The sequence below is a fragment of the Mandrillus leucophaeus genome, unplaced genomic scaffold (assembly GCF_000951045.1).
Source record: "Mandrillus leucophaeus isolate KB7577 unplaced genomic scaffold, Mleu.le_1.0 Scaffold517, whole genome shotgun sequence".
Lineage (NCBI taxonomy): Eukaryota > Metazoa > Chordata > Mammalia > Primates > Cercopithecidae > Mandrillus > Mandrillus leucophaeus.
Genome location: NW_012105553.1, coordinates 1,668,605 through 1,694,193, shown reverse-complemented (window position 1 = coordinate 1,694,193; position 25,589 = coordinate 1,668,605). Strand labels below are relative to the sequence as shown.

Here is a 25,589-nt window from a genome sequence, read left to right as displayed (position 1 = left end):
GCTCTTCCCTCCTTATTCAGACCTTTTTCTTATTGCATCGAAGGGGAATGGCTGTGTCAACCAGGACTGGCTGTGTCCCCCACTCACTTCCAATGCCCTAGGACTGGCTGTGTCCCCCACTCACTTCCAATGCCCTATGTCCTCAATATGGCACACAAATTCAATGGAACATGAAATAACTAGCTTAAAAGACTTCCTGGGATTTTATCTTGTATACATTTTTTGCACTGTACCAAATTCCAAGCCTTCAAAAGGGTTCTACTCTGTGCCCTAGAAGCCCGGTTTCAAATGCAGAGGAAGCATCATTATTGGTTCTTCAGTGTGGACCCCCTGAGTTTATCTATATGTTTTCAAAAACAGGTGCATATGTTGGTATTCTGTTTTTCTTCACTCATACTATCCACGTTCTTCTTCACTTTGCCTGAAATTCTCTTGAAGATCAGTCTGTATCTGATTCAATCAATTCTGTATTGATGTCCAGTCTCTGTTTCCCATCTCTACTGCTTACAAACAATGGCACAATAAATATCCTTTTTTGCATGTGCTGATAGCTGTCTTTGTAGTATTGATAGATATTCCCAACATGGCCTCAAAGATATCACAAAAATATACTCCCAACAGCAAGGTATTAGGAGTGACTCTCTCCTAATACCTCCAAACAATAAAATATATCAAATTTTGAGCCTTTACCATTTTGATATGATATCTCATTTGTGGATATCTCATTTTGGGGATTTGCATTTCTCTTACTATTACTTAAATTTGAGCATCTTTTCATTTGCTTAAAATACATCTTGGGTTTTTTAAATTATTTTTTTGAACTATGTATTTATAATTTTTCCTCATGTTCTAATGTGCTATTTCACTAATAAATTAATTAATATTGTATCTAATAGACCACCAATTCCAAGCAGACAGGAAGAGGAATGATGGAAAATCGCAGGTATCCAAGGTCAGTAAAAGAGGAATATCTGTGCTTATCTGAGAGTTTGGATATTATCTAATCTCACAGAAAAAGTACATTCACAGGTCTACTGATACTGAAGTCTTAGAGAACTGCTATTTTATAGGAGATTATATCAAACAAAGCCACTTGTAAAATGTAATTACTTCTACTCAGCAACTTTGCTGAGTTTTGATAAAATGTTCCATATTGGTCACTTTCATCCATCTGAGAGCCTCGCTGAACAACTGACAACTTGCTTTCCAATAACTGATTCGATGCCTAAAGTCAGAAAGTGGATTGCAACGAATTTTGTTCTCTCTCTGGGGCTCCCTGGGAAAGACCTTGACCTGCCTAAAGGTCCCACCAGTGCCCTTCCCCATTGCTCTGCACTTGTAAGTAGCCCCACATATGTGCAGAGCCTGTGCACTTCCAGCCTGTATAGGTTTATGTAGACTCCAGGCTTAGGCAGATTCCACTTCACTGGCATTTTTCATCTTTAATAAGTATCATGGAACCAAGAATTTTTACTTCTGTAGAAGTTAGTTATCAGGCTTTGTGTCCATTTAATGACAACATTAGCAATAGCCTGTGCATATTCTTCACTTTGCCTGATATTCTCCTGAAGATCAGTCTATATCTTATTCACCAAACTCTGTATTGATGGCCAAATTGTTTCCCATCTCTACTGCTTACAAACAAATAAATATCTTTAAACTGTGTGACTTCATTCTCGTCCTCCCAAAGGTGAAGGTAGCCAGAATTCTGGGGATGGGTGAAATTCCATGCATTGCTACACAAAGTTATTTTAAAAAATGAGGTCAATTAGGTACCCAGTATCCCAAACTGATGATAGTGAAGGAAGCTTTAGTATACAGGATCCTTATTATTTTATAACAAATACTGTAAATATGGCCAATGAAAGTAAATTGGCTGCAGAGTCTGCCAAATTTGGATTCAAGCCATGAGCTTCTGTTTATCATCTAATAAACTTGGGAATGTAAACGTTCCCAATTCTTACTATTTTAATCTATAAAATGGATTTAACAATGTCTACTCCCTGGGATTCTTGTGAGAAGTAAATGAGGGAGGACTTGGGAAAGTGTCTGATATGGTTTGGCTGTGTCCCCACCCAAATCACATCTTGAATTGTACTTCCCATAATCCCCATGTGTCATGAGAGGAACATGGCAGGAGGTAATTGAATCATGGGGGCAGTTCCCCCATGCTATTCTTGTGATAGTGAGTAGGTTCTCACGAAATCTGATGGTTTTATAAGGGCCTTTCTTTGCTTAGTTCTCATTCTCTCCTGCTGCCCTGTGAAAAGGTGCCTTCCACTATCATTGTAAGTTTCCTGAGGCCTCCCCAGCCATGCAAAACTGTGAGTCAGTTAAACCTCCTTCCTTTATAAATTACCCAGTTTCCCGTATTTCTTCATAACAGTGTGAGGACGGACTAATACAGTGTACATGATGGCTCCTCTAACCTTACAGAAGTAAGTGCTCAATAAAGAGTGATTCAATCTGCATTTAAAACAGTAAAATTATTGATGTTAGAGTTTGGGAACTATGAGCAAATGTAAAACTCTATCTGTCCTGCTCTGTTGCTCCAGATCCAATCAGAATCCACTATACCAGATAGATGAGACTGACAGCCGATCTCTGCCCATCATAACTTGATATTTCAGTTTGGCAGCTTGAGGCCAGCTCCTTCCATAGGAAGCAGTCTTCCCCATGCCCTTATCACTGGGACTCCACATCTCCTTCATACCACAAGCAGTTCCTCTGAGGCAGAAATAGATATACTCACATGTGAATTTCTACTTGGAGAATACAGTAAAATATGACAGAAAAAATAAAACATTGGCCTTAGAGTTAAACAGTCTTTGTTTCAAATCCCATCTCTGCCTCCTCTTGACAGCTCTTGATAAGGTTACTTACCCCTAAGACTCACTTTCTTTACCTGCCAAAGGTGTATGACAATTGCCAACCCCTATTGTAGGTATAAGGCATAAATGAGGTTTCCAACCAACATTAGTTCTTAGCAGTGTCAGGATTAGAGCAGGTAATTCTTCCCTCTATTCAATATATGTTTGACAAATTAAAACTTACATTTAAGAACTCACGTGCTTTATGGAAACTCTTTGTACTTCAATAGTATAAAACAAAGAAACCAATTTACAGCTGACCAGTTATTAATTTACCTTCTCACAACTTGAAATTCACCCTTCATTGCCTGTTCTGCAATAATAAAGTTGGGCCTTTTAGACATTCTCCCTTGCCAATTGATGCAATGTTAAGCTTTGCCAGAAGAGAGCTCTGGAGGGACAGTGGAGGAAGAGGGATTTTCTCTTCCAGATTCTGGCATGCTGCTTCCAACAGGCTCCCATGGAGCAAGCTCCCGGATTCCCCCACATCTAGCTTCTCTGAACCTCAGCTCTTGCAATGTGTACAACCAGTGGCACATGGCACCTTCTCATAGGCAGCATCCACAGAATCCCAAAGAGTGGTGTCCCAGGGATTTCTGCAGGTCTGGCACGTCCCTCTAGATGACTTCCTCAGGCATGCCCTATAGCCTTGCAGAGTTGAGAAGTGTAGAACTTCTCCTGACACCCCAGAGTGCAGATTCATGGCAATTACCACTCACCTCAGTGATTTTCTCTGCCATACTGTGGGCCATGGTTGTGCTAACTTCAGTAGGGTCTGGATTTCAAGCCTGGATGGGGAAGCTACTTCTAGTTCTGTTTCTTCCTTGGGTTCTCTGCTCCAGCTCTAGGGTCAAGAGTTATTCCCTTTATCTGCCATTGTTGAATTATTTAGAGATCTCTTCACTATTGATAGCCAATCCAACGTTACTCCAATGCCTTTTTATAGTAATAATTATTCACATTAAACTTAACCAGTTTTCTCTTTTCTGCTTGAACCTTGACAATACATTGGCTAATAACAAAATGGACACTGCACTCAGGAAACAGCAAAAAATGAGATGCCATGAAAAGACCAAAAAGAAAAAGTAATCAGATTTCTTAAATATGTCAAGATCACTGAAAGTACCAAAAGTAACAGTTTTAAGCACACTCTGTATTTTTTGAAAAAGAAAAAAAAAAAAAAAAAAACCTCTTGGGATGTGATGTTGGCAAAGGTATGAAGAAGCCACAGAAGCTAATCTAAGGGCATGAGGGAGGTTAAGGCAGAGATGCCAGTGCTTTGATGCCTCATGTAAGGTAGGGTTCTGCACAATAGCCACAGGGTGGTCATAGTCACCAGTAGGTTCCCGGTTCTCAGTCCTTGGCTCATGTACCCAGCACCAAGCCCTATTTACAGAACATACCTAGACTACAGGGAAAACTAAAAGTTGGCCATTATGGATCAGTTTTCCTGCCACCAGATGCAAACCATCCTCAGTCTGCAAAAATTTGCTCAGGCACAAATTAGCAGGCCTCCCATGGATAGGCATGTCTAAGTTACTGCTTCAGTAACTTCAGAGCAAACTATTGTCAGAATAAAAAAGACAATGTTGGTTCTCTGACAGAGGAGGTCTCTAGTGACCAAAGGGAAGGGGAAAGTAACATTTAGCTCAACTTTTAGGGAGAATTTTTAATTCAGAAAGCAATTTGAACCATATCTTCTCCTCCTCCAAATGGCTTTGCAACAAAAATCTTCATACATAAATGCAGTTTAACAAGCTATTTACAAGCAAACACTGTGCATCATTGTACTGTGCTAGGCAGTTAACACAGATGAGTGAGATTGGACCCTGCCCTGGTACATTCCCAGAGAACAAATGCCATGCATTGTGAACATTCAAGGTTCAGTGGGGAATTCATATAGGTCCCGAGGACAGGTGGCTGCTGACAGATGACCTGCAACTGGTTTCCAAGTGCTTCCTACTTTTTTGTTGCTTGTTTTGTTGTTGTTGTTGTTTTTTTTTAGTATGCAGTCCTATGTTCCTGTAGTAATTAGCATACCACCCTCCCTGGACTACTATTTTTCAATATGATTCCATAACCAGCTGCAAAACCATAAGGACAGGGTTTGCAAGTTTCATAGATAGCTCTAATTATTTCCATTTACAAATGGTAAAAGATCATTCCAAAGAGGCACTGTTGTGGGCTAGCTGAATTATGTGCTTTCCAAATTCATACACTGAAGTCTTGACCCTCAGTACTCCAAAACGTGTACTTGTTTAGAAATAGGTCTTTAAAGATCCTATTTAAATCATCAATTAAGTAAAAATGAGATCACTGGAGTGGACTGTAATCCACATAACTGATGTCCTTATAAAAAGAGGAGATTAGGGCACACACACAGAGGGACAACCATGCAAGGACACAAGGAGAAGACGGCTGTCTGCAAGTCAGAGGTCTCAGGAAAAACCAGCCCTGCCAACACCTTGATCATGGTCCTTCAGCCTCCACAACATTGTGAAAATAAATTTCTGTTGTTTAAGTCACTCAATCTGTGGTATTGTGTTATAGCAGCCTGAGAAAACTTATACAGGCTGTATTAGTCTGTTCTCATGCTGCTAGTAAAGACATATCTGAGACTAAGTAATTTATAAAGGAAAGAGGTTTAGTTGACTCACAGTTCCACATGGCTAGGGAAGCCTCATAATCATGGCAGAAGGCAAATGATGATCAAAGTCATGTCTTACACGGTGGCAGGCAAGAGAGCTTGTGCAGGGGAACTCCCTTTTATAAAACCTTCAGATCTCATGAGACTTATTCACTCTCACGAGAACAGTACGGGGAAAACTGCCCCAATGATTCAGTTATCTCCACCTGGCCCTGCCCTTGACACGTGGGGATTATTACAATTCAAGGTGAGATGTGGGTGGCGGCACAGCCAAACCATAGCACAGGCAGTATATCTAAGACTTCAAAATAATACACTGGGCCTGAATTCCAGCTCTGCCACTTGCGGAGTGTGTGTGACCCTGGACAAGCTAACTTATCCTCTCTCAACCTTGGTTTTCCTAGCTATACAATGGGGATATTAGCACCTACCTGCAGTGGTGGTTGTGAAGCATACGTGAGATAATCCACATGTGGTGCCTGGTCCAGGCTCAGTAAATGAAATTAATGACCATGGGAGATAATCTTCTTGATGGCACTCACTACTGCTAAACTCAGACAAAGCTATTGCAGATCTGCAAAGCTAAGACCTGGCTCTGGCAGGTGGCAGAGGGCTTGGCATATAGTCTACTCTATCTCCCTTATATATTTAACACCAGAATGTCTTTGGCTCAAGTGGGTACAAGAGTCAAATAATTATTGTTCTTTAACTTATTCAGTAGCCACTGCTGAAGGTATTCCTAGCATTCTTCTAGGCACTGGGGATGGTGGTCAAGAAGACAGACAAGCTCCCACTCCTCATGAAGCTTGTATTACAGCAGGAGACAAATAATAAACAAGTACACCTATAAGTCAATGAGATAATTTCAAGTAGTGATAAAAGCAAGAAAACAATTCCACTGATAATCGCCAAAGACTAGGAAAAAACCCACCTGCCCTTTAGTGGGTGAATGGATGAACAAACTGCAGTGAATCCACACCACAGAATACCACTTGGCAATAAAGAGGAGGCAACTGCTGATACACACAATGACCTGGGTGAATCGCAGCCCTTGTACTGAGCAAAAGAGACCACTTTCAAAGTTACAGATGATGATTCCATTATAGGGCATTCTCACAAAGAAAAACCTATGGTGACAGAGAACAGATGGGTTTAGGGTGGGAAGACAGTGTGATTACCAAGGGACAAAATGAGGGATTTGGTGTGGGCTCGGGCAATGGAACTGTTCTGTGTACTGATCCAGACAAATGTGAGAGCTGTTGACCGAAAAAAATACCTGCCGAACTTACTCTATGTTAATGTAAAAACAAAGCAAAAACACACAGTGCCTGTCAGGGGGTGCTTGAAGAGAAAAGATACTTCTTAAGAAGGTTGGAGGATGAGCTCCAGGAACAAAGAAGGCAAGAGAAAGACAGCTGGAGCCCCCCACAGCTGGAACTTGAGGTAGGAGCACTGGCTGCCCTGGGCATTGAGAGGACAGGGAAGAGGGCTTGGGGAGAGATGTGGCTTGGCTGCCTGGGTCACTGCTGGTGGCCCCTCTCTGATCTCTGCCACCTGCTGAGGCCAGCCTGAAAGAAGGAAGGACCTCTCCAACACAGTGGTCAGGTGAAGACATGCCTCTCAGGCACACTGGATCTCAAGGAAGTGTGGCATTTAAATTCCAGATAGGTGTGGGCTGCTGTCATGTCTGCAGTGATACACAAGGTTACTGAAGAGCTTTGCCGTCTTGAGCAGCATGGGAAGACTTGGAAACAAACGTAACTATCAGAGTCCCTCCTCCACGGATGGCTTCCAGACAGAGGATCAGGCAGGTGCCCACGGTAGGGCTGCCATTTTATGGGACCTGCTCTGGGTCCTGATTGATGTTATACATACAGACATACGATGCCACAAAGCCAAATATCTAACACTCCACTGCTTGGGGCTCCTAAGAAAATGTAATTCTCTATTTCCTGTAGCTGATCCAGTTTTTACCCACTGGGGATGGTGAAAAGAGAACAAAGTCTTAAAATCGCCTGCTGACAGCTGACAGTGGCTCCCTGTTCAAACAGCATCTTCTGAGGGATTCAGGCTCTTTGGGGTGAATGCTCAAACCCCCTGATGTTCTCCAGGGGCAGCCTGGTGACAGTCAGGGGTGGAGAGCCCAGGACTCCCACAGCCATGTGCCTCATCTGCCTATCTGTGGTGCTGCCAAGGCCCACGTCTTACCTGGAACCTCGGGGTCTGGCACTGCCTTCTCCCTTGCTGCTTCCTTCTCAACTCAGCTCCTGCTTTCTGAGTCTCAGCCATCTCCTCTGTCAGCCTAGCCTAGGCCAGCTCGGTGGTGAGGCCACCTCGCTCTCATGGCAGCTGGTTCATAGCAGGTCCCCAAGGCCTGCTGGCTCAGGACATGGATGTCAGGGAAATCTGGCTCCCTTCTACTCCATGCTCAGAGACACTAACTCAGGTATCCTTCCTCTGCTCAGCCACACTGCTAGGAGCACATGCTAGCTCAGGGCCGGCCTACACAGGGACTATCCCCCAAGACACATGGGTAGGGCCAACGCCCTCAGCTTGCAGCTCCTCTATCATCCCACAGCTCCTGTTTGGGACCGTCACCAGGAGAGGAGAAGCCAGGATGCCCACCTGACCACTAACTTCCTCTACTTTCATCCCTCTCTTCCCAGGGACTCCCACCTGCTCCCAACTGGCTGGGGTTTCTCAACCTCAGCACCACTAACATTGTAAACCAGATCATTGTTTGTTTGGGGGTGGGGGCTGTCCTGTGCATTGTAGGATGTTTAGGAGCATCCCTGGCCTCCAGCCTCCAGATGCCAGCAGCGTCTTCTACTTGTGACACTAAAAATATCTTCAGATACTGTCACACGTGCCCAGTTGGGTAAAATTTCTCCAACCCCGCCCTGGTTGGAACCACTGGCCTCCACTATCTCTTTCTTCTTTCTGAAGTGACATCTGTCTTCCCCACTCCCCAGAGGCAACAATGGCAGAATGCATTTCTTTGAATAACATTTTTAGGGGAGGAGATCCAATTGGTTTACTATTTTCTGAATATTATTTCTGGTATTTTTTCCACTTCCAAATGGCACTGAGAGAGAGTTATGATTTAGCCCAGTTTCACAAAGGAGGACACTGAGCATGACAGTTCAAATAACTTGGCCGAAGGGAGAGAGCTAGATGAAAACAAGACGGGCCGCTTTCATAGGCTTATACATCCTGTAGGAGCCCAAACTAAATCTACTTTGGGCAGCAGGGGCCTAGAATGTGCCTCATGATTCTCACTGAAGTATCATTTCAGGCATGCTACTTATTCTTGGGAAAACAATACATCCTTTTATCTGTTTTTCTTTCATAGCCTCCGTTCAAGCTCACATTGTGTCTACACATCGTTCTTCAATTTTTCATCAGCCTAGGCCAAAACCGAACACAACTCTGACCTACAAAATAAAAAAAGCATACTAATGCATTGGAGGAATCTCTTGACCAATAACATGGAAATACCATCAATTCCTTTGCAAATACTCAGTCTGACACCCTTAGAAGTATAAGTTAAATTAACTCCTGTTAAAATAGTTGATCGGGAGGTTGTTAAGCCAAGACGGCTGTAGCACCTTGAGTTCCTATGTAAGCAGACGAAAACCCAGTGCAATGCAAACAGTAAAACAAAAGTTAAGACTAACCAATCAGAAACCTCCAACTAACCTCCAACTGGGGACTTTTGACTTTAACAAATATATTTTCTCCCTCTTGCTGCAGCAAACACTTTATATAAGCTTCTTCTATTACCCCATATCCCACGCCCCAACATGGTCAGTGGAGGGTTGAATTGTCTAGCATTGCCTAATTCACGAATAACCGAATGCTCAAATAAACTTACCGAAATTTTAATGTCCCTAAGTTTATCTTTTAACACTCTCTAGAAATTTTGGCCATCATATTTTTTTCTGGTTCATGAAAGTGCTTGACTTCCACTGTCTTTAAGGCTGATAGATGGAGGTGCACACAGCTCCGTGGAAGGGTATGGATGGATGTGATGGGTGCAAGTGTCCAGGGCGGGGGATATCAGAGCCCAGAAGGGGGAAGGCCTTACTAATGGTCCCTGAGTAATTCTGATGCATCCCCCATGAAGAGCCATCGCCCAGATGACTGAAAATCACAGATCTACTCAAGTCTTTCATGTCAGAGACAGAGAAGAGTCCTTCAAAGAGAATGCAATAAGCCTAAGGTCACAGAGAGTTAGGAAAACGGGGACCAAAATCCACCCTTCCAACACACACACATGTTTCTTACCACAGCATCATGCTTCTGGGTGCCACCTGTGCTGTTACAAGTTAAACCAAATGAAATTACCAACTTTTATAGATTTTTTTTCCTGCAAAAATGGCAACTTCAGATGGTTCCGCCTAACAAGAAATAATGGAGAGAAAAAGACCATGTCTTAAATAATTTATAGCATGGGCCACTCCAACACTGTAGATAATATTGCTTCACATAGCCCAAGTGGCAAAGCTACAAGCATCTCCCAGCTCTGCGGGACTTTAGACCATGAGTCTAATGACTAGAAACAATTTTCATAAAACCAAATAGCCGTGGCTGACTGCTAGGATAATTCATCCCAGGTACAATGCCATAAAATCAGCTTTATAAGTGCAAAACCAGGACACCTGCATACAAAGTTGGTAGCCATTTTAAATAAGTGAAAAAGACATCAACTCTTAACACTGCCTGTAAGATCTAAAAGGGGCTAAGCAAGAACCAGTGAAGTCTGGTGATTTTTCAAAAATTCTCATCCTTCTCAGAACACACATGTGGGGCTTAGCACCTCCCCACACCTCTGTCCAGGCCCAGAGTCCTCCCGTCTCCACCTCATAGGGGCTTATGCAACCCGTCCTTCCAAGTGCTTTGCCCAGTCTTTCTTTCCAGGGAGACCAGCTGCCCCACCCAGCCTGTGCCTCTGCTGCACTGAATGGTCCTTACAGCATAGTATATCTAAATTATTTCTTCAGCTATTTGCCTTCTCTTCCCCACAATAGGGTGAGCTCTTTAAAAGCAGAGATCATCATACTAATTGTTATACCACAGAATACAGCATAATATGCAATGCTGTACTCATATATTAATAATATTAACATAATAATATAGCATACCATTTTTTAAAGTCATGGCCTATTTTTAAATTTTGAATTTAAAATAGAGCTGTGATATGGAGCCATTTTCTGTGAAATTCCTTAAATATCCAAAACCCTAAAAAACTTACTACACTAAGGAAATTCGAATAATGGTGCAGAGGCTCCAGTCCTGGGATGGTAGCTGTGAGGCCAGAGGTCCTGCCCAACAGAACAGGTCACAACAGGCAAATATGGTGATCAATGCCATTCCATGTGAGAGTACAGACTTTAAGCAAATACCCCTCCAAAAGGACACTTCCAAGGTTTTTTTTAGAAAGTAGAAAGACTACACCTCTACAAAAAAAAAAAAAAAAAAAAAAAAAAAACCCCAACTAAAAAGTTAGCAGGGCGTGGGGGCACACACCTGTAATCTCAGCACTTCGGGAGACTGAGGCAGGAGAACTGCTTGAGCCAAGGAGTGCAAGTTTGCAGTGAGCTATGATTGCACCACTGCACTCCAGTCTGGGTGACAGAGCCAGACTCCGTCTCTCCAAAAAACAAAACAAAACAAAAATTTAAAACATTAAATAAACGTTTTAAAGTTCAAATACCATTCAGAGTAGGCAGAGGTAAATACAACCCCTGAAGTAGGCGGTAAAGTGGGAAAGGGAACTTACGGGAAATAGTGCTGTGACCTCACACAGCAACCATGGATCAGGAGCATGAAACTCGTGAAGGCAAGTTTGATAAAAAATGACTTAACTGCTCATATGATCCCCTGCCATATGATCACAGTTTCCAGGTTATTAATACTACTTGAGGCTTGGAAGTTTAACATGAATAGTACAGATATCTTCTCTTCTGTGTTTGACAATAAGACAAAATTATTCCTATGTCTTTGGTAAAATGTCCCCTTTCCAGGTGCCCAGCTGGCAAGAAAAGACTCCAGGAAAATACAACACAATTATTTAAAAAGAAATTGCAAATATTAGTAATAACAAATCCTGCAGTAAACAGATTTGAGAGGTTAAACAATGTAAGGAAAGGAAAATAAGCAGAGCCATCTAGTGTCTAACTTCCTCTTGGGTAAACCCTGCTTTGGTGTCTTCATCTCACCTTATTCTCCAAAGGGTGAAGCAAAACCTCACAGTGAATTCAGAAACATCACTAACCAAAATACTAACTAACTGCTAATACATCAGTTTGTATGTACCATGTCTGATTCTTTCTTAATTGTTGGATGCACCAGGCAAAACAGATTAGCATTTGTTCTCCAAGTTTTCCTGGAATTACTCCAAACAGTCCTCCTCTCAGTCTCATTGTCCTTGACTTTTAAAATTAGAGTTCTGTAAGTTCACTGCATTAATTATTCTAAATAACAACCCCAACCCCCAAAGTGTCCTCTAAGGGAAGGAGTCAGCAAATCCAGTTTTAACAACAACAATGACATGAAAAACACTCAGGCTAAAATGAAATAGATCCAACATAAGAGCCTTTTACATAATCCAAGGTGCATAATAATTATGTCAGACATTTTTAAAGATTCCTTCCCGATTTAGGAAGGTCTATATGATTCTCATTCATTTTAACTTACCTTTTGAATGACCTTGTTAATTTCTGGAGTGTTTGGTGTATACAGTATTTTTCCATGCAATATGGGTTTTAGGAAGGTCCACACCAAAGCACCATTTGGCAGTTGTAGAATGTCCTGATAAAGCTTCAAGCAAAATGGTGCTGTTGCAATTAGAAAGAGAAAAAATACATTACTAATGATACACAATGCCTAGGTTAATAGGGAAATACATTCACATATCCAGGATGCCTCATTTTCAATGATAGACATATTTTTTTCTGACACGACTCTGAACTTTGGGGGTGCTATAGTTTGAATGCCTGACCTCCCAAACCTTAAGCTGAAATTTGATCCCCAGCGTTGGAGGTGGAGCCTAACAAGAGGTCTTTAGATCATGGGGGCAGATCCCTCATGAATGTTTTGGTGCCACTGTCATAGTAATGAGTGTAGTTCTCACTCTATTAGTTCCCAAGAGAGCTGCTTGCTAAAAAAACAAACACACACAAAAACAGCCTGGCACCTCCCTCCTCCCCTTCTCTTGCTTCCTCTCTTGTCCTGTGATCTCTGCACATGGCAGCTCCCCTTCCATTTCTGCCACGAGTGGAAACAGCCTGAGGCCTCACCAGAAGCAGATACTGGTGCCATGCTTCTTGCATAGTCCACAGAACTGTGAGCCAAACAAACCTCTTTTCTTTACAAATTACCCAGCATCTGGTATTCCTTTATAGCAACACCAAACAAAGACAGGAGGTAAAACAAGATTTTTTTCCCTGTTACAGTTTTCAGCAGCTCTCATCTCATAAGAAACTTCATGATACTGCGTTCACTTAAGTGACTTCAAAGGCAGGAAAGAATGACTTACATTTTCAAACTAAGTAATCAAAAAGAGTGTTAAATAATGACATGGACACTTGAAAATGAAAACGACAATTAGAAAAATAAATCTGGTTTTTCATCAAGAAAATTCTCATTTCAACAGTCACAATATTGAGATCAGAACTGAGCTTTTCTTATGAAGTCAGCTTTACAAGTTACTACTGAATTGTCTTTAGGGAACTCATGCAGAACTATCAAACTTCCTAATTTTGACATATTAAATTGCCTTATTTTCACGCAAGTACTGAATCCCTCTTGGTGGCTCTCATGAATCTTGTGATGCTAGTTGATTTCAATTAAAGATTTACTTAGCTAAATTGTCTAAATCAATGGTTACCTGATGGGGGTAGATATTTCCTCACCATAATGAGTAGGAACTAAATCTTATAAGGTTTTAAGCTAGTGAGGAATACTTCAGTATAACTATTTCTTTACCCATCTAAAGAACATTTAAAATGAAAATATTATTTTAGCTTTATAAGAATAAAATCAAAATATTATCTTAGATTTAATACTGTGATTTATAAATACTCAAGGTATGATTGTTGTGGTTGTTTTAAATGTTACTTTCATCTTCCCAAACTCCCCATTTCAAAGGAAAAAAAATTATTTGACAAGTACAATAAAATTGATGGAAATACTTCCCCCTAAAGTATAAATTAAGAATACGACTACATAATACATTTTTAAACCATTAATTATAGAAGTTGTTCTTACTGAAATTTAATGACTTACTCTTTACATTACAAGCTTAATATGAACAGGAGCAATTTTACTGCAGAAAAAAAGCATAGTCATGATATGTACAAAACTAAAAATTTTAACTCAGAACCCGACATGTGACCTATAGAAACTATGAGATGACAGATGTGTGTTGTCTTACGCCATTAAGTGTGCAATGATTGTCATGCAGCATAGAAAGAAACCCCGTCTCTACTAAAAAATACAAAAAACTAGCCGGGCGAGGTGGCCTGTAGTCCCAGCTACCCCGGAGGCTGAGGCAGGAGAATGGCGTAAACCCGGAAGGCGGAGCTTGCAGTGAGCTGAGATCCGGCCACTGCACTCCAGCCTGGGCGACAGAGCGAGACTCCGTCTCAAAAAAAAAAAAAAAGAAAAAAGAAAATGAATACACTAGGATACATTTATACCCTTATGCTAAGGCGCCAATACTCGTCATCTCCATTGCATCTCACAACAAGCTTATGAGCTAGGTGCTACTGTTTCCATGTTATAAATGAAACCAACATGATGCAGACACATAAAACAACGTGACCAAAAATGCACAACTGATGGAGCTGAACTGTCTAAACCCCAAAACCTCACCAGCATGTTTATTCTGCCTTACTAATAAAAACGTTTCCACTTAAATTGGGGCCAAAAAATTACATATTAATTTGCATTCATTTGTACCTATCGTGCATATTCACTTGTACCGGAGCTTCACAGAGAGCAAATTTGGAGGTGGCCACAGACAAGTTCTCTTCATTATTATAATATAGCCATTTGCATGGACCAAAGCAGTGCTCATGGTCTTTATGCCTGGACCCTCACCAAAACTGGTTAGCCTGGGAAACCAATAGGGTTGGGGTTTCAGGTGTTTTAGACACTTCCTTGGTGACACAGTTCCTTAGTGACCCAGGTGAGAGGATTTGTTTGTGCTCAAAGGCACTAGGACTGTTCAAAGTCAGCGGCCATGCCAGCATTTGGGGAGGTGGAAGCAGAAGATTTATGTATATAGCAACCTTATACACAGACAGAATACTTAGTATAAAGTAGGCCCAATTATCAAGATACAAATGAATCTAAACACATATATATATTACTACTATCCTATCTTACTTGAATCTTCAGGGATGTTGAATTTTTCTTTGTCATCTTCCAAGAGTTCGTTAACTCTGGGCAAATCAATGAACATATTAGAATTGCTAAGGAATGATGCTTGGTCCTTGCAAACCAACTTCATCACAGACTGGAAAGAACCAAAGGCTGAACTTCTGGCCTGGACATTTTGTGAAACCTGAGAAAATAAGAAAACTAAATTGCAACTACATTGTGACTTTAAACAATTCCTTCACATACTTCTGAAAGTCTAGTTCCTTCCTCCACTGAATGTACAAGATATTCAACAAGTCAAAAGAATCGAATGTCTGCTTTAGAGTTTTCTGTCCTTGGGATACCATTTGAAACACTACGGTAATTTTTCTGGCCAACATACCTGGTAGAAGAGGGAAATGTCATACCTACACACACACACACACACACACACACACAGATAAGGCCTTACTATTTGTCCAGTAATAAATTATTAATCCGTAAAATATCACTAATTCATACTAATTACTAGTCTTAATGTGTGTCTATGCTACCAAGATATCCAGATATTTTATAGCTATACAAATTATCTATCACATGATGGACTTACAATATGTCTCCATGGCAGCTCTGAGAACATTGTTATCTTGCTCCTCATCCTGCACCTCCAACCCTAAAAATTCCACACTCCTCCTCATTCGTGCCCAGTCAGTTCCATCCCAGGCAAAGAGAGTTCAAGCAAAACCTAATATCAAGCCACTAAACTAAATCAAGTTTGTGTTTGCATTTGCAATAAATGATTTGTAATTTGTAAACCAATTATTTATAAGGAAATAAATGTTTTAAGGTTTTTGAAAGCAATTTGCTCTCTGAATTAAGTTAAACAGGCCCTTGAAATCTCATCTGTGCAATAATTGAGTTAGTAATTTCTTACTTCATAGATAATGCATGTACTATCCCAATCTCCACACTGGCGGAATGTGGATCAACAGTGTCAGTTTCATGCAGTTTTTGGAGAGATGCCAGGCCTTATTCTATGTTATGCTGTTGCTTCCAGAGATATGAAGAGGTACTTCCATTCCGGTATTTTGCTCTCTAATGCAAATTTTAGATGTGGGAAGATAAAGGAAAAAAGGGGCAAATACAAAGAAGGGGCAAATTTGAATATTTCCCTAGGGACAAAGATGAAGCACACACCTGTTGAAAGTCCAGTGTTTCTAGCAAGGCAGTGATTTTAAATGTGTGAAGAAACCCAGGAAGATGCTCAAAGATGTGCTGGGCTTTGGCAAGCAAGGAGCTGAGGCTGGAAACTACATCCAACAAGGAGTTGAGCAAGTCATTTGCTTCAGAAGGCATCAGAGTCTAAAGGACAAAACAAAAACAAAACAAAACAGCATGAAATAACCAACACTGTATTTTTACCCTCACAAGCATCTTTTGAGCTGGGAAAACTTGTTTATTTGATTATTTTCTGTCTCGAACTTCAGAGACGCCTTTGCTGTACTATACGAAAGTCCTCTTCGTTGGAGTATATCTAGCTCAGGTGTTTTGGAGCACACTGAATTGCACTAGCATTGTTAAAATGTAAACTAGAAACAAATGTGATCTATCACTAAAATTTAAATCATTTGTCAAATATTTCTTTGTATCTTTGTAGTGACCAAGGTGGAAATTTGAGAAGAGGCTCAAAATACAAGCAGTCCTTATATGTGAAGCAATTTACATTAATCTACTGCTTCACTGTATTCATAACATTCACACATCATCTCAGTCCTCCTAATACCTTGCGGATATCCAATATAGTGTTCATTTTGTGGATGAGAAAACTGGGGCTTGAAGAGACTAAAAGTCTTCCTGAAGTCTCACAGTTAGAAAAGTTTAGGGATGGGAATTTAACCCCGATTCTTTAAAAATGTCGGTACCCTTTGAAGCTTACTTACGCTATAACCAACTGAAATGCTCTGTATTTTACATGGGTTTTTTTTTTTTTTTTTTTTTTTGCATATTCTCAGTTCTACACTGGAAGCAGGGCAGGGCTTTTCTTCTGTCTTGATCATTTATGTAGCTACTGGGAATAAAATAGCAACAGGAAATATTAGTTGCTCAATAAATATTTGTTGGATGAATGGATAAATGAGGAAATGCCAGCTCTTTGCACAGAGCAGGGAAAATCACAGCTAATTTCCACCGACGGTCATTTGCATACTGAATTTTCTGTTTTCCAGGCTGGGGCAGAGGAACCCAATTGTCACAGCTTCTTATTTTTGCTCATTAGTGTTCTAGCTGCCAGCTCTGCAGATGACTTCCAGGGCTCTGAGATCACAGCTCCATCCTTCACAGAGGCACTCTGCTTCTAATGATGGAGTTCTGTCCGTTCATACTACAGAGACAACTCTAGCAGGAGAAATGGTGTGTAACTTTTGTCACTTTTTCTACTCATCTTTCTAATTACAGCTGCCCTTTAAAAAAGTGGCACACAGTGACTGGTCCCTGACTTATAGTGGGGAGTGACAGAGATCCAGCGCAGCTCCAACAGACCAGATTGATGTGCCAAATTAATATAGCAAATTGTGCTTTGCTGAAGGCTTCAGAAATTCATTGTCAGCTGAGTGAATCAGAAAGTACATGGACTTGAGAGTGAGCTGCACCTGCACGTGACCCTCACATGGAGGTGGGGCTGCCCTAGCATCCTGAGCAATATCTCGTATTTAATCAACTTTCATAAAGCCTTGCATAGGCCGGGCGCGGTGGCTCAAGCCTGTAATCCCAGCACTTTGGGAGGCCGAGACGGGTGGATCACGAGGTCAGGAGATCGAGACCATCCTGGCTAACACGGTGAAACCCCGTCTCTACTAAAAAAATACAAAAAACTAGCCGGGCGAGGTGGCGGGTGCCTGTAGTCCCAGCTACTGGGGAGGCTGAGGCAGGAGAATGGCGTGAACCCGGGAGGCGGAGCTTGCAGTGAGCTGAGATCTGGCCACTGCGCTCCAGCCTGGGCGACAGACCGAGACTCCGTCTCAAAAAAAAAAAAAAAAAAAAAAAAAAAAAAAAGCCTTGCATATAGAAGGTACCTGAAAAACAAGTGCTGTTGTTATTAATGATGATGTCATTTTCACTGTGTCTGGGAGACTGAATCTAACCCACTATCTTATCCTTCAAAGCAATCTTGGTACAGATGATGGCCCTTGTCGAAGTAATTATGTGGGCCTCTACAAGCGCTTACTTCAACTCGGGGACCTTTGTGCACATAACAAAGTGGCCACTAAAGTACCATCGTGCCAATGGGAGCTCTGTTTCCCACAAGGTAAACTGCAAAGTTGGAAGAGAGGCTGTGGTGAGCAAAGGCAGAGCTAAACCATAAGCACGTTAGCAAGAAATATGAATTCCACCAAGATAGAGGTGGGTTTGCAAATTATGGGGATGCAAGAAATGTTTATCCTCCTCTTTATGGGTTTAAAATGTAATCGTTCTGAAAACGAATATTTGTTCTGTGTGTGTGTGTGTGTGTGTGTGTGTGTGTGTGTGTGTGTTCCAACATATACCCCCTGGACTCTTGAAGTAATAGAAAGTAAGGAAATCATGTGTGGCTGAAATGGCAGATCTACCCTTTGCTGACTCTAAAACTGTTCTCCCAGACTCGGGGTGCCTACAGCCACCTTACCATACTACAAACCCTGCAGCCCCTCTAATGAACCTAGAGGTTATGAAACACTTCCCTAAAGGGAAAACAATGGTACTTGGAGCAAGATCAATGCCTAAGGGTAGGAAGGGAAGCTTCTGGAAACTTAAGTAAAGATTCAAAGAGTGGAGGCCAGAAGGAGGAGAAACTTCTGGAAGGGGCAGCTTGAGAGCAGTGAGCTGTGGTTGGGAGCTGGGTCACCCTTACATGGGTTCTGGGCCCGTCTGGAAAGTGCTGGGTCTCCTCACTTCCCACTCTCCACTCTCTCCTGCCGACTTCATCGTCTTTGGCCTCCTCCAGCCCCTCCCTGCCCTCACACTGCTGCTTGTCAGAGGATCACAGGGCAAGTACAGAGCCGGCACACACAGGGGATTGGGCTTCCTGTGCTGCCAACCCCTCCACATTCTCTCCAGCATGGGCCCTGGCAGAGCTGGATGCTTCCTGCTGACTGATAGAACCATGGTGCGGGGAGCAGCACCTAACTTGGGCCGCTCAGGAGTGGACCATGCACAATCCCAGCCTCCTCAAACATGCTCCAGGGAGGTGGCCCTTACAGAGGAGAGAACCCCTGGCATTAGGAAGCGGTGGTGCGTTTTTGCAGTGGGTCCTCCAACAATGAGCATGGAGACCACCAAAAACTCTGTCCCAATGCCCTGACGCCTGTCTCCAAGGGCCCCCTGAAGGCTCTCCTGAACATCCCTTTATTACAACAAAGTCTTCTTGAGCCCCACCCTGGAGTCAGCAGACAGGTGACACTAGAGGCTGGTGGAGGCCACTGCAGAGTGGCCGGGTGCTCCTCTCCCACTGCAGCACCCCTGGGACTACCCTACTTATCTGCAGCCACCACAGCAGACTCCTGCAGAGGACCGCCCTGAGCCAGCATGCTCCCCATACCTTGTAAATGAAAGCTCGCACATCCAGGTTTTGACTCAGCAACACAATCAGAGGATATACTTTTGACGCTGGCAGGCCACAGAGTTCCTGCGTCGCGATCCGAGATTTTTCCCCTTTGGGAAATGTCAGCAGGAGACGAAGGATTTCATGATCACACTTTCCAGACAGAGCTACAGTGAGGGCACTGAAGAGAACCTGTTTCAAAGCACAGAGATCAGAAGAGAGGATACCTATGACATCGTGTGCTTCACCACCTCAGGTTGGAGCTTCATCAGCATGGAGTCACCCAAGATTGGGTTTCCCGGCTCCGGGGACTGACCTGCAGATGCGGGGAGCCCAAACTGTGGTTCAATTCTCAACATTTTGATGGAAATGTTTCTGAAGTGTCCACATCATTCTCTGACTTCTCATAAAATTTGCCCTCGCTTGGGGTCTTTGGATCACCCTTCTGAAACTCTGTCCCTCTGCTCTCCACGAGGCTCACTCGAATGCTCACCAAGCCCCCGACCCTCCGACGCCAGCCTCGTAGTTAGCATCTGTGTCTTGTTTGTCTGATATTAAGTCTTACCCTGGGCTTTCAGTTTATCAGCTTCCACTTTTCACTGTCATCAGTGTGAAGCTGATATTTTTTGCCTCCTTCATTTTTAGATTGAAAACAAGATTGCCAAGCTTGTTATATATATTTTAAAAGCAAGTTAACCCAGAAGGAGGCACTGAGGACAACTTATATTAGTCTCTGGTTTATTACTATCATGCATCGCAATTAAGGCCTTTGACATACCTCTTCATTTGGGCATGCTTTTCAGTTAAGGGCATTTGTGAGATACCAAATTACAAAGCAAAATAAAACAAAAACCATACTTCCTGCTCCACATTTTTGCTCCTGATGGGCATTATTGCTGTGAAGCATTCAGACCAACTGAGGCCAAAGTGCATGAACCCTTGTGAATAGGAACCATGCATGCGCACTGAATAAGAGCACGGAGAACTCAATAGATGCCATAAAATGTCCCCAAAATACATTAAGAGATAGATAATGGTGTAGTAGTCAGGGTCCTCCAGAGAAGCAGAACCAAGAGAATGTGTATGCATGTGTGTGTGTGTGTGTATGCAATCATGTGTCTCATGATGACAAGGATACATCTGGGAAATGCACCACTGGGTAATTTTTTAATTGTGTGAACATCATAGCGTGCACTTACAGCATCCTAGAAGATACAGCCTACTACATACCTAGGCTATAGGGTATGGTCTATTGCTCCTAAACTACAAACCTGTACAGTGTGTCACTGTACTGAATCCTGTAGGCAATTGTTCCACAGTGGTATTTGTGTGGCTGAACATATCTAAACATAGAAAAGGTACAGTAAAAATACAGTACTATAATCTTAAGGGATGACCATCCTATATGGGGTCCATTGTTGACCAAAATATCATTATCTGGTACATAATGACAAACTGCATATATGGTGGTAGTCCCATAAGATTATAATGGAGATGAAAAAATTGCTATCTTCTAGTGACATCAGCCATTGTAATGTTGTAGCCCAGTGTGTTATTCAAGTGTTTGTGGCAGTGCCGGCGTAAACAAACCTGCCGCACTGACATTCATAGTAAAAGTATCACACACGTAATTATGTACAGTACATAATAGAGACAAGGATAATAAATGACTATATTACTCGTTTATGTACTAACTGCACTATATTCTCGTTATTTTAGAGTATACTCTTTCTAGTGATTAAAAAAAAGTTAACTGAAAACAGCCACAGGCAAGTCCCTCAGGAGGTGTCCAGAAGAAGGCATTGTTGTCACAGGAGACGACAGCTCCATGCATGTTATTGTCCCTGAAAACCTCCCAGTGGGACAAGATGTGGAGGTGGAAGACAGTGGTATTCATGATCTTGACCTCATGTAGGCCTATGCTAGACTGTGTGTTTGTGTCTTAATTTTTAACAATACAGTTTTAAAAGTTAAAAGTAAAAAAATCTCAAAATAGAAAAAGCTTATAGAATAAGGACATAAAGGAAAACAGTTGTACAGCTGTGCAATGTATTTGTGTTTTAATGTAAGTGTTATCACTGAAGAGTCCAAAGGTTTTTTAAAATTTTAAAGTTTCGGCCGGGTGCAGTGGCTTACACCTATAATCCCAGCATTTTAGGAGGCCAAGGCAGGCAGATTGCCTCAGGTCAGGAGTTTGAGACCAGTCTGGTCAACATGGTGAAACCCTGTCTCTACTTAAAATACAAAAAAAAATTAGTCAGGTGTGGTGGCATGCACGTGTAATCCCAGCTGCTCGGGAGGCTGAGGCAGGGTAATTGCTTGAACTGAGGAGGTGGAGGTTGCAGTGAGCCAAGATCACGCCACTGCACTTCAGCCTGGGCAACAGAGCAAGACTCCGTCTTAGAAAAAAAAGTAAAATAAAATGTATAAAGTAAAAAATGTTACAGTAACCTAAGGTTAATCTATGATTGAGGAAAGAATTTTTTTATATATAAATTTAGAAACACACAGTATTTATTGAGTCTACAGTGGTGTACAGGCATGTCCTAGGCCTTCACATTAACTTGCCGCTCACTGACTGACTCACCCAGAGCAACTTCCAGTCCTGTAGCTTTATTCCTGCCAAGTACCCCATACAGGCATACCATTTTTAAATCTTTTATACCATATTTTTCAGTACCTTTTCTATGTTTAGAACAGGTATCGTAAAATATGTGCTTGTGTTTTCTATGTTTTGATATACAAATACTTACCACGGTGTGACAATTGCCTACAGCATTCACTAGAGTAACCTGCTGTACTCTAGAGTGACATGCTAGAAAGTAATTAAGACAAATCTTCTATGGCAAATGCAGAAAGGACTCTTATTGAGCCAGCTTGGGTTGCTGCTCATGAAAAGCCAGGGCAATTCCCCTGAGTTGGGGGTTTGGATGAGGCCCATTTTCAGGGATGGTTTTATGCAAAAGCCTATTTTGTGGGATTGATCAAGGAGAGGTTCCTCTTGCGAAAGCAAAGGATAGATGTGTTTAGGTTTGCAGACTAGGAGCAACAGGCCATACCATACAGCCTAGGTGTGTAATGGCTGTACCAGCTAGGTTTGTGTAAGTACCCTCTATGTAATGTTCACAGAATGGTGAAATCGCCTAACGATGCATTTCTCAGAATGAACCTAGTCATTAAGTGACACATAACATATATACACGGAGAGAGATTTACTTTTAAGGAATTGGCTTATGCAAATGTGGGAGCTGGCAAACCTGAAATCTGCAGGGTAGGCCAGCGGGCTGGGGACCCAGGAAGGAGCTGACATTGCAGCTCACGTCTGCAGGCTGCCTGGAGACGGAAATTACTCTTCCTTGGGGGACTTTGTTATTTTCTTTTTGCCTTCAACTGATTGGATAAGGCTGACTCATATTATGGAGAGTAATCTTTACTCAACGTCTACTGATTTAACTGTTACTGTCATCTAAAAAATACCTGCACAGGGACATTTAGAATAATGTGTGAGCAAATATCTGAGTACTGCAGCTTAACTAAGTTGACATACAAAATTAATCATCACGAATGGCTATGATACTCTACTATGCTAGTGTGCATTTTGAGTCTTTAAGAAAAAATATTAAGTATTTTCATCGCTAATTTACCAAGAAGACGTTTTTTCACATAGGACTTGCATTGTGCAAACACACACTGGTGAAATTTTCCTTAATGCCACTGTTTTCAATCACGCTGTCTCTGGACAAAGGGGAAGCTCTCAGGAGGAGGTTGGGAGCAGAATATAGGCATCTACCCTTTGCTTTCACAAGAGGAGCCTCTCTTTGATCAATCCCACAAAATAGGCTTTTGCATAAAACCATCCCTGAAAATGGGCCTCATCCAAACCTCCAACTCAGGGGACTCGCCCTGGCTTTTCATGAGCAGCAACCGAAGCTGGGCTAATAAGAGTCCTTTCTGCATTTGCCATAGAAGATTTGTCTTAATTACTTTCTAGCATGTCACACAGTGGTCCCCATGCAAGATCATATTTAATACATTTTTTAGAGTGTAGTCCCAGGACAAAAAATATTTGTCCTGAAATTGTTTACATCTCTTTTTACCAAATAGAGAGGATCCCACGCCCTGTCATGTGGAAGCTCCGCAGTCACAATGTACAGAAGCAACAGCCCCAGCAGCACATTTGCTCCCTCTCCTTTCCTGTGGTTTTCCAAACATTACTATTTATCTTTTAAAGATTGTATTGCATTCATTGTTCCTGTTTGAGAGTAGGTAGGAGGGGAGGAAGTTTAGAAAAACAAAGACAACACTGAGTTGTGCTTGATTGAAAACATCTTGTGTGATTTCTATTCAAAGCAAAACAGGCACCTTTTATCTCAGGCTTTGCATAGGCTAATGCTGCAAATTATCAGAAACAGAAAGCCAACTTCCTGCTGATTTTCCTGTGTGTCCGTGTTTGGCTTGGAAAGCTGGAAGGGGGCTGAGGATCCAGGGCAATGCCTCTCTGCCCTGCGAGCCTGGGTCGTACACACTTGGCCATTTAGATAATTATCTGGGTATTTATGTGGTTTAAAAATGACAAAGATCCTTAGGAGAGGCATTTGCATTTTTAGCAAGAGCTTTGTTTATTGGACATCTGCCGAAACCCAAATTGCATTCAGAGGAGAGCACCAGAGATGGCCTCCGTGTTGCCCAGCTGCTCATTGTAGACTCAGAGGTTGGGAAAGCATGGGAGGAAAGGCTGCCCTCAGCCCAGCTGTGACCAGAAAGGAAACACAGACAGTGATTCGAGGGAACTGGAGATGATGGGGAGAGAGATTCTGCCAAGTTAGAATTTGTAAGACAAGAAAATGAAAGGAGGGCAGGTATTTAAAAATAGACCGTACACACTTCAGAGAGGAGCAGTGTGGCTCTCTGCCATTGGAGACCCATTCGAGCTCAGAGCTGCTCACGGGATAATGAGGCAAGTACAAGAGATGAGCATCAGAGGGCAGGAGAAGGCTGCGAGAACCTGTCCAGAAGGACTGAAGCCACACTGTGGCAAGGTTGTGGATCCTGACTCCAGCTCTTACTATCTGACTTCCTAAAAGTTGCTTAACGTCTACAAGCTTCAGTTTCTTTGTCTATACTACTAGGGATGACAATAAAAGACAAAGGACTCGAAAGGGTTGTTAGGAGAATTAAATGAGATGTAAAGCATTCAGCTCAGGGGTAGTGTATATAAGTGCTCAAAAATGATATTACTACTAAGAAGCCTATCAGTCACTACTAGCAAAAGCACAGTTTTGACTTACAGGATATTAAAGGGAAAAGATGAATAAGAATTAAGTGGGTTTATTGTTAAGGATGATGATTACACTTAAGAGAACTAATTAATTCCTTCTCGGTTTTCATATTCCTAAAGAGAACCATCTTCGCACTGGAAGGGTAAAACAGGATGCCTAAAAGCTCTGTGGATAAGCACCCTGGCAGCTGGCCTCTAGGTGCCAATGGTGTCCTTGCCCAGTGAGACAGGCATCATCTGGCTGCAGTTCCTTGTTTTCTCAATTTTTATTTTAGGTTTATGGGGTACTTGCAGGTTTGTTACATGTGTAAGTTGTGTGTTGCTGAGGTTTGGTGTGTGAACCATCACATCACCCAGGTAGTGAGCATTGTGCCCAATAGGTGGTTTTTCAACCCGTTTTCCCCCTTCCATCCTCCCCATCTAGTAGTGCCCCTCTAGTAGTCCCTCATGTCTGTTGTTCCATCGCTGATCATTAGAGAAATGCAAGTCAAAACCACAAGGAGATCCTGTCTCACACCAGTCAGAAAGGCTATTATTAAAAAGTCAAAAAATAAAAGATGTTTGTGAGATTGTAGAAAAAGGGAACATTTATACACTGTTGGTGGGAATGTAAATTGTTCAGCCACTGTGGAAAGCAGTGTGGGGATTTCTCAAAGAACTTAAAGCAGAACTACCATTCAGCCGGGCGCGGTGGCTCACGCCTGTAATCCCAGCACTTTGGGAGGCCGAGGTGGGCGGATCACAAGGTCAGGAGATCGAGACCACAGTGAAACCCTGTCTCTATTAAAAATACAAAAAAGTAGCCGGGCGCGGTGGCGGGCGCCTGTAGTCCCCGCTACTCGGGAGGCTGAG

General features: G+C 42.2%; 1 protein-coding gene across 1 annotated transcript in view; it reads right to left on the bottom strand.

Moving 5' to 3' along the window:
* Positions 1-25,589, bottom strand: part of ABCA13 (ATP-binding cassette, sub-family A (ABC1), member 13) — a gene marked incomplete at its 3' end in the record, with an annotated part of 190,275 nt that overhangs the window by 29,707 nt on the left and 134,979 nt on the right. Inside the window, exons 24-27 of the mRNA XM_011996501.1 lie at positions 19,457-19,651; positions 16,081-16,245; positions 14,911-15,088; positions 12,217-12,356 (exon numbers count right to left, since the gene is read on the bottom strand). Coding sequence (XP_011851891.1) covers positions 12,217-12,356; positions 14,911-15,088; positions 16,081-16,245; positions 19,457-19,651 — 678 coding nt within the window. The remainder of the gene's footprint in view (positions 1-12,216; positions 12,357-14,910; positions 15,089-16,080; positions 16,246-19,456; positions 19,652-25,589) is intronic.